Raw genomic sequence first — 16,419 nt, forward strand, 5'->3', positions numbered from 1 at the left:
CTTTCCAACAGTCCTGTGGTCACCAAAATGCATTAGGAAAGACACAACTCTTAGAGGAATACTTCTGATATCAAAGTCACACATCATACTTAATGCAATAGATATCAAACAGATCAGGAGGTGATACAGGAATATTTTTTTTCCCATAATGATGGTGATCAAATGTCCAGGACTTTGGTCCGTCTATTCAATTTATGTTTTATTGGAAATGAAAATGCTTCTTCTCATTATTTTTACTAAAACTTGTACTAAGAACTTTACCCTGGATCATAACATTGCCAAAAAATCACCTGTTAAAAGGCAAGAGCCTTTAGCTCATATAATTTCAGAATATTTCCAAAATTTCTTCAGAATGGTTAAACTTAAGGTCTCTAGTGGTTACTGAAGAGCACATGGGTTGATTAGAACAAGTGTTCCATTACCACAAGGTAGTTGCCCTTCTCTTCCCAAGCCAGGTTGCTAACATAGCACAGATCACAGTAAAAAAGGCTCCGTTGCCTACCTGACATACAGGGAGCGTTTCTGATTGGTTCGTAGGGACCCGGACCCGGAGCTCATGCTGTGGTTCATCATCTGCTCTCGTAGGTCATGGATTTTGGCCTCAAATCGAGCGTAATCTGGAAATGGAAACAAAGGTGGCAAATTTGGTTCTGTGCCTTCACAGAGCCAGGAAAACTGCACAGACAAGGCAGCCCCTCGCTCCTTTTGTTGGTTCTTTTGCTGAGCAACAGGGAGATGCATAATTCAAGAATGGTGGACCACAGTGGATATTTATTCACAGACATTCACAAGAGGAAAGGGAGAAATCAGTTACTTCCCATACTTTAATGAGAAAACACACCAGCATCAAATCAAACACATGAAAATCCATGGAGGGTGGGGTAGGAGAAAGGGACGTGGCCGTGGTTATAAATTGGCAACCAAGAGATGAATGTAGTAATGGAAATGTTCTGTATGTTGACAGTGTTGGTTGACACATGAACCTGTACACGTGATAACACTACATAGAACTAAATACATATGCACACACCCACCCACAAATGAATACAAATAACACTGGGGAAATCTGAATAAGACCAGTGGATTGTGTCAATGTCAGTATCCTGGTTGTTATATTGTTCTATCATTTTGCAAAATGTTACCAAACTGGGTTAAGGGTACACAGGATCAGTTTATATTATTTCTTAAAACCACATGCGAATGTGAATCTATAATTATCTGAAAATAAAAAGTTTGATTTTAAAAAGGGGGAGGACAAAAAAAAAAGTTCATGAAACTCTCAATGGTGTGGGGGACAGAGGAGAGTCTCCAGTTTGCCCTCAGCCAGAAAGAACAGAGAAGCAAGTGACTGGTGATGAATGGTGTAAGGAACATCATTTAATGTCACTAACTTTTTTTCAGCTAAGGTGCTGCTAGAAGTTGGCCAGCTGGTATCACCCCTCAATTTTACCCCATAAATTTTCATAAAAAGCCCACATGCCAAATTTTATCCATTCTAAGATGCACAATATATTTAAATCAGCTTTTCTGGAGGTTGGGGTTAGAACTGGGGTAGAAAACACATCACATTAAATTTTTAAAATATTCAAACTTGAAAAAAATATGTAGGTCTAAAAATCAAAGGAACATGGGAAAAATATTTTTGCCATATTTCAATTCCATAAAAGGAACAAATGCATAAGAAGGTTTTCAGATACTTAATAACACAATCAATATACAAAGGGAAATGTTTTTGGAATTTGGATATTCTTGATCACAACCTAGAAAGGGTTCTACCATCTCTTTGTCACAACAGTGTCTTGCATCTTGCTTTAGCAGAATCCAGAAGGAGAAAGGCTCAGTTTAACAAAATGACACATTTGAGAATGTTATTTCAAATTATAAATGACTCCTTTAATTACAGAGAAAATTGCCATGAAAAACTTTAATAGAGGCCCTCAGTACATTTCAAAAAACAATTTGATTTTCAATTCAATTTACTCACAACTTCTCATGAAAACAAGAATGACTAAATGCATGTAATAAAAGATTAACTACTTACAGTTTGTTTGGAGTTCTTTATAATAAAAAGCTCCACAAAATGAAATTAAATTTCAATTTACTGAATAACTATTATTGGTAATTGTGGGGTGAGATTTCCTAAAAGATTTGACCTTGGTCCTCAACTCTAAATAGACAAAAGTATAATAAGCTCTGATTGTTAAATATTTTTAAAGTTTAATATTTTAAAGATAAAACCATAACAGTTGGTTGGAAATTTCTGGTGCTTAAGCAAAGTCCAGTGTTATCCAGATTTGGAAGAGAGGAATTCCTGTTTAAAACTTAGCTTTGAATAATTAAATCCTAAATGATTAACTAAGCAGAACACATACTTAACCTAAAATCTGTTGGCCATAATTTATTTCATTTCATTTTAGTAGAGAGAGAAAACACTCACAACCATTGGTACAATACTATATGTGGATTTAAATCATTTTGAGCAATTCTATAGTTTCTTTCCATCCTTAAGGAGTTAGTTAACATTTATTGCTGGCCACATGGAGGACACTGTGCTCAGTGCTTCAAGGGCATTATCTCATTTCTTTCTAAATGAGAAAGTGAAGTCCATGGATGTTGTACAGACTTGAACTATACAGGAAAATACAGAAATAGAATTAAGAACTCCCCCATCTGCTCTCCCTTCCCATGTTTTTTTCTCTTTCTTCTCTCTCACTCTCACTGCTGTCCTTTCCTAGAGCTAACCTTAGAGGTATATATCTGGTTGTATGTTGTACTTCCACAGGCATTTCTCAACCCATTTACACACATGGACATATGCACACACCCACACACCTCTGGGACCATCATTCTACATATTGTTCTAACGGTGCCTTCTCCCCTTTTAACAGTGTAACTTGCCTCTTTTCCTACCTTCTCCCAAATACATAAATATCATGTTTCCTAATAATCTTATTATATTCCATAGTTTAGACTGCAATTTGTTTAACAGTTCTCTTATTGGTAGATATTATGATCCGTTCAGCTTTTCACTATTACAAGCTGGGATCTTGGTGTATGTGAACCTAGATGGCAGGTTAGTAGAGTGCCAGAAGGGGAGTATGGGTCAAAGCTTTGCACAGATGTCATACAGCCCCACTTGCGTTTCTCAGAGACCAAACTGATCTAACCTGGGACACAGAACAGAAACTCTTAGCTCATTCTGATCCACACTGCCACTTGCATAACACATGCATCACTTAACAACATGCCCTTAGTACCACTGAATCTCCCATCTGATCACAGAGCTCTCTCCTTGACAACTTTGATGACTTCACTACCCACCCTCCAACTCTTCCCCTTTAAACGTCTAATTCAGCGTCTGATCCCACTTGACCATTTTGCTATTTTAATTATTGTACGTATCACACCAAATTGCAGTTATTTATGCAGTTGTGCATCTTTCCTATTAGATTGAGCATTCTGAGGGCAGAAGTCCATCTCATTCTCCTAGAAATTTCCTATTCCTACCATAGTGTCTGATATGCAGTGTCTGAGGCATGTAATAATAGGTACTTAATAAACGTTTTCTGAATGAGTTATTGAGGGAGTGAGTGGAATCATTAAATGAATTCAATTATAAAATGGTTGCAGGTACTGAATTGCCCATTTTCAATATAGATAGACAACATACATCTCTAGGTCTTCTTTTTTTCAAGGTTTTTTCAAGGATTTATTTCTGTCTAATCATTGCCACTTCTAAATCTCTCTGTTATTTTTACTGTTCTCTGGGTAATCTCTGTGCTCTTCCCATCTTAGCCATGCCACTTTCTTGGATAGCTAAATACACTGGAAACAGTTCTCTGATACTTAACCCATATAAAAGCAGCACTTTGTTAGACTTTGTAGCTGCCCCATTTTACATATTGCAACAGGATACTTGCTTTAACAATAAATTGTGGTCTCCAAAATGGCTCATTAGATCCCCAGAATGTTTTCTGCCATGCTTCTGAAATGTTTGTTCTGAGTCATATTCTATGGTGTTTACATTCTCCTGTCTGGATGATTTGTTTTGCATTTGCTTTATCTGGAATCCTGTTCTCAATTTCTCTAATCATTTTGATCACAAATCCTATGTCCAAGGATGCTTTCTCCTATCCTTGCTTTAGGTACAAGTAATTTCAGCAGAGCAAAAGCAATAAGATCTAATTTCCAGCTTTCAGGACATAAAAAAGTTTATAGTTATTAGAAATGTTCTAGAAATAATCCAGAAATCAGCTATGTAAATTGTGAAATAAGTCTTTATGTTCTGTAATAGTACTGAAAATTATATTTTTTCAACAAGTTAAAACATAAAAACCTAACACTACCACATCCATTTAATCTTAAGCCCCTTTCACATCTATGTCCTTTCCTATGGGGAACATCTTTCAATCAATTCCTAAAACTCTCAATTCCAAACCTCAGGAGAGCATTCAAATAAGATCTTTAAGCATACCAATCTCTGTATCATCCAAAGGGGAATTCATGTTTACTGAACACCTGAATTGGGCTAGAATCTGTGCTACACATTTAAAAAATTATATTTCTCCTAACAATAAAGCTCTGAAGTAGTTATATTATTTTATGTATGAAGAAACAGAGGTTCAGAGAGAGGTTACAGAGCATTTAGGTAACTGAGCTTACTGGGCACAGAGCTAGGATTCAACCCTGGGACTCTATGAGACCATTTTGCTTCCTTTACATCATAATGCCTCTTATAACACCAGGCTTCTCATTTAGGATCCAAAGGCTCCTCAATTGTCTCCTTTCCCTCGTCACATCTCCTCCATTCCTTCCTTCTACTGTGTTAGTTATGCGCACACTGATGTTCCGTCTTGTACTGTAAGCTTCTGGGAGAGGCAGAATAGACCCAAACCTTACAGTCTACAATTCCATCTCCATATCTTGTACTAGGTGTTTGGCACATAATGGTGAACAAGACAGAGTCTGAAGGAGTTTACTTCCAGACAGGGACACTGTCGAGAAAATTAAGCATGAAAATTCTTAAGATGGAGAGTGCATTAAAGAAGTGGTACTTTATTCTGTCTTGCTTTGCATGAGACAGGTGCCTGGTAAATACTTTTGAAATGGTTAGTTATCTGGTTTTTTTTTTTTTTTGATTTTCTTCTGTAACAAGGAACCAATCACTGAACACCTATTGCTAGTTAAGTGTTTTAGAGGGGTCACAACAAACATTACCTTCAGCTAATTCTCTTTCCTGTCTAGGTGCAATAAACTGGATTTATTCTTTTTATTTCTACTTTCTTAGATATCTAAATCCACTTTACTTTCACTTGGACATGATGGGTGACAATATTAGAGAGCATGCAGGATTTGGGTTATATATATGAGGTCAGAATCCTGGTTCTGCCACTTATTAATTATGTTTCATTATGAAAGATATTAACATTTCTGATCTCAACTTCCTCATCAGTAAAAGGGGAATAATAATAATACCTATCTGAAGATATGTTGGGAAGATTACAAGAGAGAGCTCATGGATCTAAAGGACTGGTCCCTGGTAAAGACTATTAAGTCCCTTTTTTAATTGTAGTGTATAACTCAGCAGCTATTCTTGTCCATCAGTTGCAAAAGTCATTACCCTTCCTGTACCAAGTAAATTGGAAGCTTGGTTCCACATCTAGAACCACGTGGTAAGGCCTTGCGCTACTTGTTATGAATTGATGTCTCTGCCAAGCCAAAGAAGAATGAGCCACAGATGGTCATACTTCAGGATACTTGGCACCAGGATGGAACGACTTAGCGCAACTGCTAGGCAACAACTAATGACCACTCAGGGTCTTCTCACAATCCATAGTGACTTGAAGCTTGGGGGAATGATGCCCAATTCCAAAGCTCATGCTGTTTTCAGGAATATCAGTCACCTGATCCATCAATACAGTGTTAGGGACTTTGAGATACTTACGGGCTCTTGGGTGAGGCAAAGGCATTTTGCCTCATGACATTCTACGCAGTGAGAGGGGCCTCTGCTATATACCTGATTCCTTTGCAAATTGCCAAGAGCAGGAAGAGATGCAGAATGCAAATCTACCCTACCATTCACACAGGAAAGTGGGCATTACCTCCTAGGAGGAGGCAGAGTTGGTTTTAACATAGTAGGATTAATCTGCATTGATTAAAGCTGCCCAACTGCTCACAGCTTCAAGGCTGAGATGGCCCACCTTGGGTTGAGGAAAGGAAACAAGAAGCTCAGTGGACTGGATTATAGCATGAATAAAGCCAAGACCTTGGCATACCCCCACTCCCTCCGTGAGCTGCTGGACAGCATAGCACCCCACAGTGACAACCTCATTCACCTGCCTCACAACTGTCAGACAATAGAGGAAGCAGTGAGCACGTGGGGAAGGGGGGGGGGATTAGGGGTCCATTAGGAGATCTGATTCTAGTCTTACTCTTGTTATTTGCTACCAATGGGGCCTTAAGAAGTTACTGACCCTCAGTTTTCTTCTGTGACTTGTGAGATTTTCCTTAATAAGTGGTTTTGAGAATCAAAATGAGATTTGACACGAAGCATTTTGTAAATGTAAGATGGTTGTTGATGCTATTATTGTGGTGGCAATTGTCAAGACAGATCCATATCCAGTCCTTAGTGGCACTAACGGGGGAACAGTAGCACCCTATTCTGTTATCTCACTGTGAACATGTGTGCAGCTTTATTAACACCAACTGCTAAAATCATTCAGCTGTAAGCGGGGTTCTGCACATCCAAGCAACAGAGGCTGCTTTCCTGCTGAGTTATCCATTTCTACACTACAGGGGAACTAGCCTGAGGAGACCACCTACTGCACACCCAAGAAGTGATGCTTTTAATAGACAGACCTGAACTAGAAGCTCGTGGTGGTTTAAAAGCTAAGGAAGTTCAAGCTGTGGGGCACCTTCCAATAGGGAAGGGGTAAAAGCCAATGGTATGCAGTCTATTAAAGTCACAATATTGTTTACCGGGACAAGATCCTTGTTGCTACCGGGGTCCAGGAAGGGTGCATGGGCAGTGTGAAGGAGGAATAGTTTACCTCTATTTTCAGTACAGTATCTGATCATTTCTCTGGAGATGAGTTACTGTGAGCAACTGCAAATGCCTTCATTTCTTTGGGGGAACATCTTTCATTTATTCAGCAAGCATTACTTGAGGGTTTATTACATGCCAGGCACAATACTTATTGCTGGGGATACCAAATCCACTGGACAGGTCCTTGCCCCAAGGGTCTCAGAGGCTGGTACAGACAGTCCTAAATTTTATGGTTTCTAATTGTGAATCTAAAAAGAACATCTGCCCTTTAAACATCTGCTCCCTGTGTGGAGTCTCAGGTGCTTTTGAGATAGTAGTGTGATATCAATAGGCACTCCAATGGTGGGAAGAAGCCAACACCGTCAGACTCATGCTGCAGTGGAGAAATTGGGGTAGGTTATATCTTTGTGAAAGCCTTCCTGGTTACTGGTAGAATGAAAAGAGCGACTAGGGTTTCAAGAGGCACACTGGAATCAGAGTTGCTGGATTTGAATCCTGGCCCAAAGCAATGCTGGAAAAATTCCTTACCCTCTCACAAGTGTGCAATGGGAAAATCATCCTTGTCCCTACACAAAGTCATTCTGAATTTCTAATACAGTATACTTCATTTTCATCATTCTAAGCAGTAATGATTTTTAAAAGCACTATTGTTTAATAATACTATTTTTGGAGAGGGTGGACACAAAATATAAGACTCATTCTGAAATGTGATATGTGGAGGAGGGGAGATAGGAGTCTTATAAGCAAAGTAATATGGTAATGAAACTGTTTAAACAAATATATTATCACTCTTTCCACACTAGACTCTTAGTCAAATAATCACATATGAGATTCAGCCACAAAACATAGGTTTTACCTCAAGCCCGAGAAGCAATACTTTGTCAAAATTCTTTACATACAATGATAGAAAAATAATTACATTTACCTGGAGCTCAGAAAACAACAATTTCAATTTCCCACCTCTTCTTTTCTTAGTTGCCCTGGGATTTCAGAGCCAGACAGACACAGATGGGTCTCAGCTATATTACATGAGGCTTTAGAGATACCCTCAGGGCTTTCTTACCCTGGTTCCTTTCTAAGTAATGTTGAGAAGGATGCTGTTTTTATGAAATACTTTACAAGACTGGCTACCCTCCCATATTAGTATCTGAAGAGAGCTGGCCTCTGGCCACTGGAGTTTCAGTGGATCTCCCAGGCTGGTTACTCTGCCTAAGGATTTTACTAGCCTTTCACTTCAACTCTGACTTAGCTCCTCTCTCAGGTTGACAACCTGCTTCTGTGTTGAAGTGGTGACATGGAATTTTCCATTGCTAATATTCACAGATCTTGATGTGTGGTTTACTCCTGGTCCACTCCATGTGTGTGTGTGTGTGAGAGAGAGAGAGAGGCAAAGACAGGGATAGACCAACAGATTAAAAACTAAATTAATCAGACCAATTTTAACCAGATATCATAGATACTACCGTAAGTCTACCTTTTCTGCACTCCACAAAGTACATTTTTCTCTTGCATATCTCTAGTACTGAGATATTAGAACTTAGTTATGAATGCCATGAGGGCAAGAACACTTTTTTTTTTTTTTTTTCTGTATTTCCAGCACTTGGCACAGATTGTGACATATCAGTAATCTGATAATACACGCTAATATAAACATTTGCTGAATTGGATGTGCCACAGGTAGACCTCAAGGCACTGAATCTTCAGGGAAAGAAAATTGATCGTTTAGTTTGCTAGACATACTAAGAAGTAGATCAAATATTTTATAATAATTTTCAGTAACATTTATACTGAATTAAAGTGTGTGCTTCTCCATCTCTCTCTGTCACCATCTCTCTATCTCTCTCTCTCTCTTCCTGGATAGAATTGGGATCATTTGTTTGACTAGAACAATTTTCTGTGCAGCTTGGCTGGAGAACTTTTAAAGAGGTTTCTGCCAAATGCTCAGAAACTCTTTACGTGTGAAATGTCTGAATCCCCAACCAGCTATTTCATACAATATACACATAATTCTGAAAATTAGATACATCAAACTTCAATCTGGCTTCATGCAAACTTTGTTTTATGGATTCATAAAAGTGGATTTTCTTCAATTTTCAGGATTATTGCAAAATAGAGTCAGCACAGAAACTTCCTAAACTTGGCAAGGCCAGTATATTCAGATGATTGGCAGTAGCATGGTGTTATCAGTTCTTCAAAATAAAACAAGCTTTGAAATAAATATTATCTGAGTTTGACTCTTAAATCCATCACTGATTTGTGGTGTGGATTTTGGGTGAGTTTATCAACCAAATACAGCCCTGGAGTCCCCATTTGTACAATGGAAAAACAACACCTACCTGGGAGGATTTTTGAGAATTAAATGAGATATACAAAGATTATAGTCCAGTGCCAGGAATAGACTAGAAGCTCAATAAATGGAAAAGAAAAAAAGGTAAGAGCTCTCAAAGCATTATATTCCTCATCTGTAAAATGGAAATACTACTAACTCCTCTACTTACATCACAAGGTTGTTCTGAGATCAAATGAAGAAAAAGATACAAAAATGCTTGATAAACTATACAGTACAGTATAAATGTAAAGTAATACAAAGTAATTCATACCAATATAGTGTTGCTGTTTTTTTAAATATCAACCTGCCTAAAAGAATATTTCCTCAGTATCTGAGATTCATCTTAAAAGCTGTTAGGTATTTGATTTCCATCTTGACTATGGAAATAAAGCTCCATAGGCATCAAGCATGAGAGAGCAAATGTGAAATTTTGGGGGAAATGGAAACTTTAGATATTATTAGGGCCTAGCTGCCAGTGTTGATTCTCTCTAAATATTTTACTGGCAGGTTGGGTGAAAGGCTCAGAGCTTGGATGCACAGGCTGTAGCTAATTGGTATGATTCGTAGCTAATGGTGTGTCACAAGAAGGATCAAGGAGCCATGCCTTCTAATTAAGGCACAGTGCTTAAGACTACATTGAACCAGATTCCTTTCAGGACCTATGAAAAAAAGCCTTCCTTGGCAAACACAAATATTAAATCTCTGGTGGATTTGCCCCATTTCTTCTTTTGTATTAACATCATGGAGTTAGAAGCTAAAATAATAATGTTCAAGCTTCCTGTGTTCTTCTGCAATAATCATCAGTTAGTACTTGCCCAATGAAAAGGGTGATATTCTTGCCTAATTATAGACCAAGGCAGAGGAGGAAGATAAAGCAGTTTTGGTTCTAGAGGTAGGCGGGTTGGCAGCCCCTTTGGGTGTGGCTGAGACAAATATCTGTTTTTCTCCTATGACAATCCCATAAGACTTATCCCTTTAGACACAAACATATACATGCTATCTTAGAGGGTAACCCATTATTCCTGGAGAAGTAGAGGCACAGTGGGAAGAACTCTAAGAAGACATGGAGGCTCAGAGAGGCTAGTCAATTTGTCTAAGGTGACAGAGCAGAGCTGGGACTTCAACCCAAATCTTCTAGTCCCAGCCTCTTCTAGGGCTGTTTCCTCTTTCTACTAATGTGTGCAGGTTCATGGCTATCTCAAACTGGCTTGGTCACCCTAATCAACCATTTAATAGCCAATTTCTGTTACAACTATAGATTTATATCGATAGTGAATTCCCTAAGGGTGGATTGGTAGATCGAAACTAGTAGGCCTTGTTCAGTCTTCCCAATATACTCTTCAAATGAAAGCATCTCAAAATGCCATTACTGTAATTTTGGGTTTTAGACTCAAAGCCACTTAGAAACTGTGGCTCAGGGTGGGTTCTTCAGGCCTGGGTTTACTGGCAGGTTTTGAAGCACTCTGCCCAACAAAAAAAGACTTGAGCACTTAGTGAAGTTGGGGTGCAGGGAGGAAAGGCTCAAGAGAGAGTAACCAGCCACTGTCCCCAACAGTTCTAATAGCTGTTCTCTGGGGAACAGCTTAGTGCGTAATCCCAGGTCCGCAGAGGGCAGGGCCATGCCACAACAGAGAAACATAAGGACAAGGGTAGGAGTTCTCATAAACCTAAATTAAATAATTCAATAAACTTTTTTTTTTTTTTTTTAAAGAATAGGTCTTTCTTACTATTTTGTTATTAAAATGTCCTTTCTTTACTTAGCAGGCATAACAGCCAAATGTAATGTATAGTCCTTGTTTGGATACTGATTAGAAAAGAGAACAATTTTAAAAAGTCATTATAGATGGGCCATTAGATGATAGAATTATTTTTAACTCTGTTGGATGTGATCATAGCATTTGATAATATCAGAAAATGTTCTTTATTTTTTAACAATTTCTGAATAATGTTGGGATGAAAAGACATAATGTGGGGATTTGCTTTAAAATACATCAGCCAAGAAAACATTTTAAGTGATATATGAAGCAAATTGGCAAACTTTTGAATATTATTGAATCTGGGTAAAGAGTACATGAGCATTCTTTGTATAATTCTCTCTGGTTTTGTATATGTTTGGCAATTTTCCTAATAGAAAAATTTAATTGAACTTTTAAAGACGATTATCCTAAGTTGATAAAATTAAAGGCTGACAATCCTCCAACAGTCTCCCTCACTAGTACAGTGTGCTGGGAGTGACAGGACCCGGCTCCTTCTCCCAGCTCCTCTACCTGGCTGCCTCAGTGTGTTGCTCTGAGCCCTGGCTTCCCCGTAGTAAGATAGGGATAGTATCACCTACACTGAGCATAATTTTGAGATTCAATTGAGAAAATGCTATCCATTTTCTAGCCATGAAAGTGCACAAATGCATCTGTACATCTAACACACATTTCTTGAATATCAACCATGCCAAGGCCCTGTGCTAACACCAGGGATATAATAAAATCCAGTCCCTGCCCTCAAGGACTTTCCAGTATGTATATTATCTAGTGTATACATCAATTGCCACAATTAGAGATTATTCCAAAACTAGCTCTAGACTCTAGTTTGAATACATTCTCAGATTCTTAATGAAGGCAAGAAGGCCTCAGCTTAACTGCCCAGACTTATCTCTTAGTCCCCTCTCCCTCTTGGTTCCCTCAGCTTCTTCTAGCTTTGGGAATTTTCTCAGTTTCACTCTCTCCCAGCTCTATAACTTCATTTGAGGCTGTTCCTTCTGCCTGGAACACCTCCCCCAAGAGTCTTCATCTAGCATCTCATTTTCCAGTCTCATCTCAAACATCACTTCCTCAGATGCCTCTCTGAGCTATGATAGGTCTTTCCATCAAATGCAACTGATATTTCTCCTTCACATCACTAAGCATACATGCAATGATTTCATTATCAATAAATACTTGTTGACTATTTGAAAGGCACATTGTAGATGTTTGTGGAATATTTGGTAACTGAAGGAGCGGGGCTGCTGATGTAACCATTCCTCCTCCATCCTGAAAAAAAAGAAATAATCTAGTAATTTTGAAAATGTTGAGACTTTGATAAATATGTTCTATTCCTTTATAGCTTTCCCATTAAAATAATACAATAATTTTCAATTTCCAATTGAGATGAAAGGAAACAGTACGAGAGATACTGATTGAGAGATAAGGATGTATCCTTAATTTTCTTCTTAATACAATTGTCTAGTTCTGAATCCTAAAATCACCTAGCTAGGCTTTTCTCCAATCTTAAAATTGCCTTTTTCTCCTTGAGATGCAATACATGTTCCTATTTATCATCTTAATATTGCAAGTATTTATGGCATGCAACCAGAAACATCACTAATGGGCATTTGCTCAAAGCCCACAAACACACAAACGAGCTGAACAGAACTTCTTCAGCACAATTTATAGTAACAATTTCAGGTTCAGTTTAACTATTTCCATAGCTCAGCAAAAAATAAAAATAAAAAAAAATAATAATAATTCTTTTGCTTATTTCATTTACTTTTTTCCATAAAATTGTTTCCCTGATTTTTGGCAAAAGATCTATGAGAAAGTGAAAAAGTCTCTGGGTGTGCATGAAATTGGAATGGTCATTTACTCAAGGACAAAATGTAACCTTATACTGTCCTCTGCACAGTGCCATTTGGTGAGAAATTTGGATTCCAAAACAAAGACAGTGTGGAACCACTGAGTAGCTTTTAAGGGGTATATCATATTTATCATGTAGAAAGCCAACGCACTGTGATGCTTATACTGGACATCGGAGAGATTGGAAATCTCGAGGCCATCTCCTCTTCTCTTTTAAAGTCCTTTTAAGACATGGTGAGGCCATGGGAATGGGAATGAAGAAGAAGAAGATATTTGGGAGGTGGAAACGAGAGATTTTGCTGACTAATTCAATATGGCATATGAGAAGGAATGAATGGAAGTGTCCAGGGTTCCCTCAGGTATCCAGCTTGGGCAAATGCACTGAGAACAGAAAAGAGGTTACCACTAAAAATAACAAAGAGTTTATCCTGGGACACATTGAGTCTGAGGGGATATCATATTGCCTGATTTTTCTGTGCCAGACTTCCTTAATTCCAGTGAATAGGAGTGTGAGGAGATATATTTTTAATGACCAAAGCAATTTATAAGCTAGAGACTTTCCTGGACCTAATGAACAGATATAGATGAGTGTCATGTTGCAACTACAGTTAGAAGGAGTTGTTTGAAATATACCAGTCTGATCATTCCCTCCACGCCTATGAAAAAAATAGGAAATAATAAAAGTAGCCATTAAAAATTGACTTTTATATACAAGTAAATAAAGATATACTAGTGGAAATTGATCCCTGTAGAACTGAAACAGGCAAATTTATCCTTCCTCTTAATAATTTAAGAAGAAATCCCAAACATGCTGCCTCTGAAGATGTAGGAGTAGCTCTTATAATTAGACTCTAATCTGAACTATGAGGGTGAGGATCAGAAAGCTGACTCAGCCTGGCATCAATTATTTGCAGTTTGCACAAGCAAAAGGCTAAAAATTTGGAAGATGTAGGATGATGAAGCCCAATTTTGGGGCTTGTTTCAATACAGCAACACAATAAGTTCTCTCCATTGTTTATTTGCTGGCAAATTTATTCGCCATCTCCTTTGGTCTGGGTTTGGAAAATATTTGTGGGACTTGCTTTGGAATGGTATTTCTGCTTCTAATCCAAAAGCCAGGAATCAATGCACTCCAACAATTGTCCTCTTTATTTAAACCCAAAAGAGCTGGTTTTTATAGATCAATAAAAAAAAACCAAAACTGCCCTTTTAAATACAATCTAGTTCTGTTGGTCTATTTATTGGCCAGGGTTCTCCAGAGAAATAGAAACAATAGGATATATGTATATAAAGAGATTGTGGGGATGGCAAGTCCGAAATAAATGGCAGGCTAGCGGGATGGAAACTAAGACAAGAATTGATATTGTAGTCTTAAGGCATAATTTCTTCTCTGGGAAACCTCAGTTTTTGCTCTTAAGCCTTCAGCTGATTGGATGAGGCCCACCCACATTTTCGAGGGTAATTTCCTTTACTTAAAGTCAACTGATTGTGGATGTTAATTACAAGTAGAAAACACCTTCATAGCAACATCTAGACTAGTGTTTGACCAAACAACTGGGCACCATAGCCTAACCAAGTTGACACATAAAAATTAACCATTGCATCCTATTTTAGAATAAATGATTAGGTTCTCAATTTGATCCACAATCCTGCTCTGTCCAACAGAGAATAGAAGGTTGGATTCATCGGGACACAAGAGGGTGTGAAAAGAACACCTTTCATAGGGAAACCAATCTTGAACAGGAGTTTAATATCCCATGCCCAAAATTCTTAGTTTTTTTTCCCCATTTTGAGTCATTATCTGACTTCTTTTTATTTCTGCTGTTTTTTTTTTTTGGTCTCATATTGCTGCCAACAACAATTTTTCTCCATCTTTTCTCTGGCTAAAACGCACCCCGCCACCACCGCCCCAACCTCATCTTTTAGCTGTTCCTCTCAGGACCAGTTTTGGATCCTTTCATTAGTTCTTGCTTTCCTCTCTCACAACACTCATCACTGTTTATTTTATTTTTTTATTATATCTCTCCATCATATCCCAGCTCTTGATGGCTCAGCCTCTTCTTACTCATTTCAGGTTCCTATTTTCCCAGAACTGTGAGTGTCTGGCTGGCTCACAAAAGCATGTAATGAATGTCTGCCACGTGCACATGTCTGCATGAAGGAATAAATCCAATCCTGACTTCTTTGAGGAATCCTCTATTTTCTCAATGTCCCTTTTAAAATGGGGGTCTCCCTAGAATGGAACACAATACTCCTATGGGATCTAATGTAGCTAAAAGTCCAAAAGCTCCTTCTTCTGTAAAGGGATCCTTTTTAATAGCTTTCTACTTTTATTTTAAGGATATCTCATCTTTTTGAGTTACATTAATTATTAGTTATTTTGAAGTTTTCCTCTCTTCCCTGAATTATCTCTGGATTCTTTTTTTTAATTGTTTGTTTATTTTAAAGATTTCCTTAAAAGCCTAGTGATCCTTGTTTGTAAGTCTTAATCAAGAATGAGGCATTAAAATGCTGATCGGAAGCTCTGCATGCACGGACAGCGATTGTTGAGTAGTGGTCACTATCTAGTGATAAGCTGGCGACCAGGTCTGTTAGGTCTATTCATTTTGATGATACCCAAATATCAGTATGTGTAAGTCTCCTCTATGCCTGGGCCAGGTCATTTATCCCAGAATTCCTTAATATCCTTTCTTTCAGGTAAAAGCCTAGTTGCCAGGTACTGGGAGTAGAGAAGGGGAAGGAGCTGGCGGGGGGAGTGGGGCACGTCTCGCCATTCACTATGCATACTTTCTCTAATATCCCTGTTCTCTGTGAATGCCTTATCTCCTCTCTGATCCACGCCTGATTTCTCAAGTCCACAGACTCTCTGGTTCAATCTCTCCAAAGAGGAAACATCCATTTTCTGGTTGGGTATGGCTGGAAGATAGAAAAGAGGATATGGTGGTCCAATTGCTCCTTCTAAGACTTCTAACCAACTATCCCTGACTTCAGATACCTGAGGCCTTTAACACCGGAGCCTTTGAGGGTTCTGTACTTCTCATTGGCTTCATTCCCCTGTAGGTACTTGGATTTCAGCTGTCTCAGCTCTGCGAAGTCATTTTCCAATCAGCCATCTGTTTCCCAGCTTCGAAAGTTTTGTTCATTTCTCTAACGTGTGTTGTCCTGCCTCACTTCCTTTTTAACCTCATAAAATTATGCCTAATTAAATTCCTCACTTGCTACTTTGGTAGAGTTTTGGAAGGAAACACAAATACAGGCAGCTATTTAAATTGCCATGTTTAACTGGAAGTTCACAATTTATATTTAATCAATTAAATTTTATCTTGGTACTTTCTCACTATCAGGTTATTTTGCCAAGATCATACAGACCCTAGCTCTGTCATCACATCACATTTTCTGCGTCCCCAGGCTTTGGGGATATCAAGAGTGCAGGAGATGTA

The 16,419-nt window shown here is 38.3% G+C and overlaps 1 protein-coding gene across 17 annotated transcripts in view; it reads right to left on the reverse strand.

The window, feature by feature from the left end:
• DLG2 (discs large MAGUK scaffold protein 2) overlaps nt 1-16,419 on the reverse strand; it is a 2,332,374-nt gene that overhangs the window by 141,852 nt on the left and 2,174,103 nt on the right. For all 17 annotated transcript variants that reach the window (XM_037840899.1, XM_037840898.1, XM_037840904.1 and 14 more), the window contains one exon: nt 503-617. In XM_037840899.1, the coding sequence (XP_037696827.1) occupies nt 503-617 (115 nt within the window). The remainder of the gene's footprint in view (nt 1-502; nt 618-16,419) is intronic.

Source organism: Choloepus didactylus, chromosome 6, assembly GCF_015220235.1.
Source record: "Choloepus didactylus isolate mChoDid1 chromosome 6, mChoDid1.pri, whole genome shotgun sequence".
Lineage (NCBI taxonomy): Eukaryota > Metazoa > Chordata > Mammalia > Pilosa > Megalonychidae > Choloepus > Choloepus didactylus.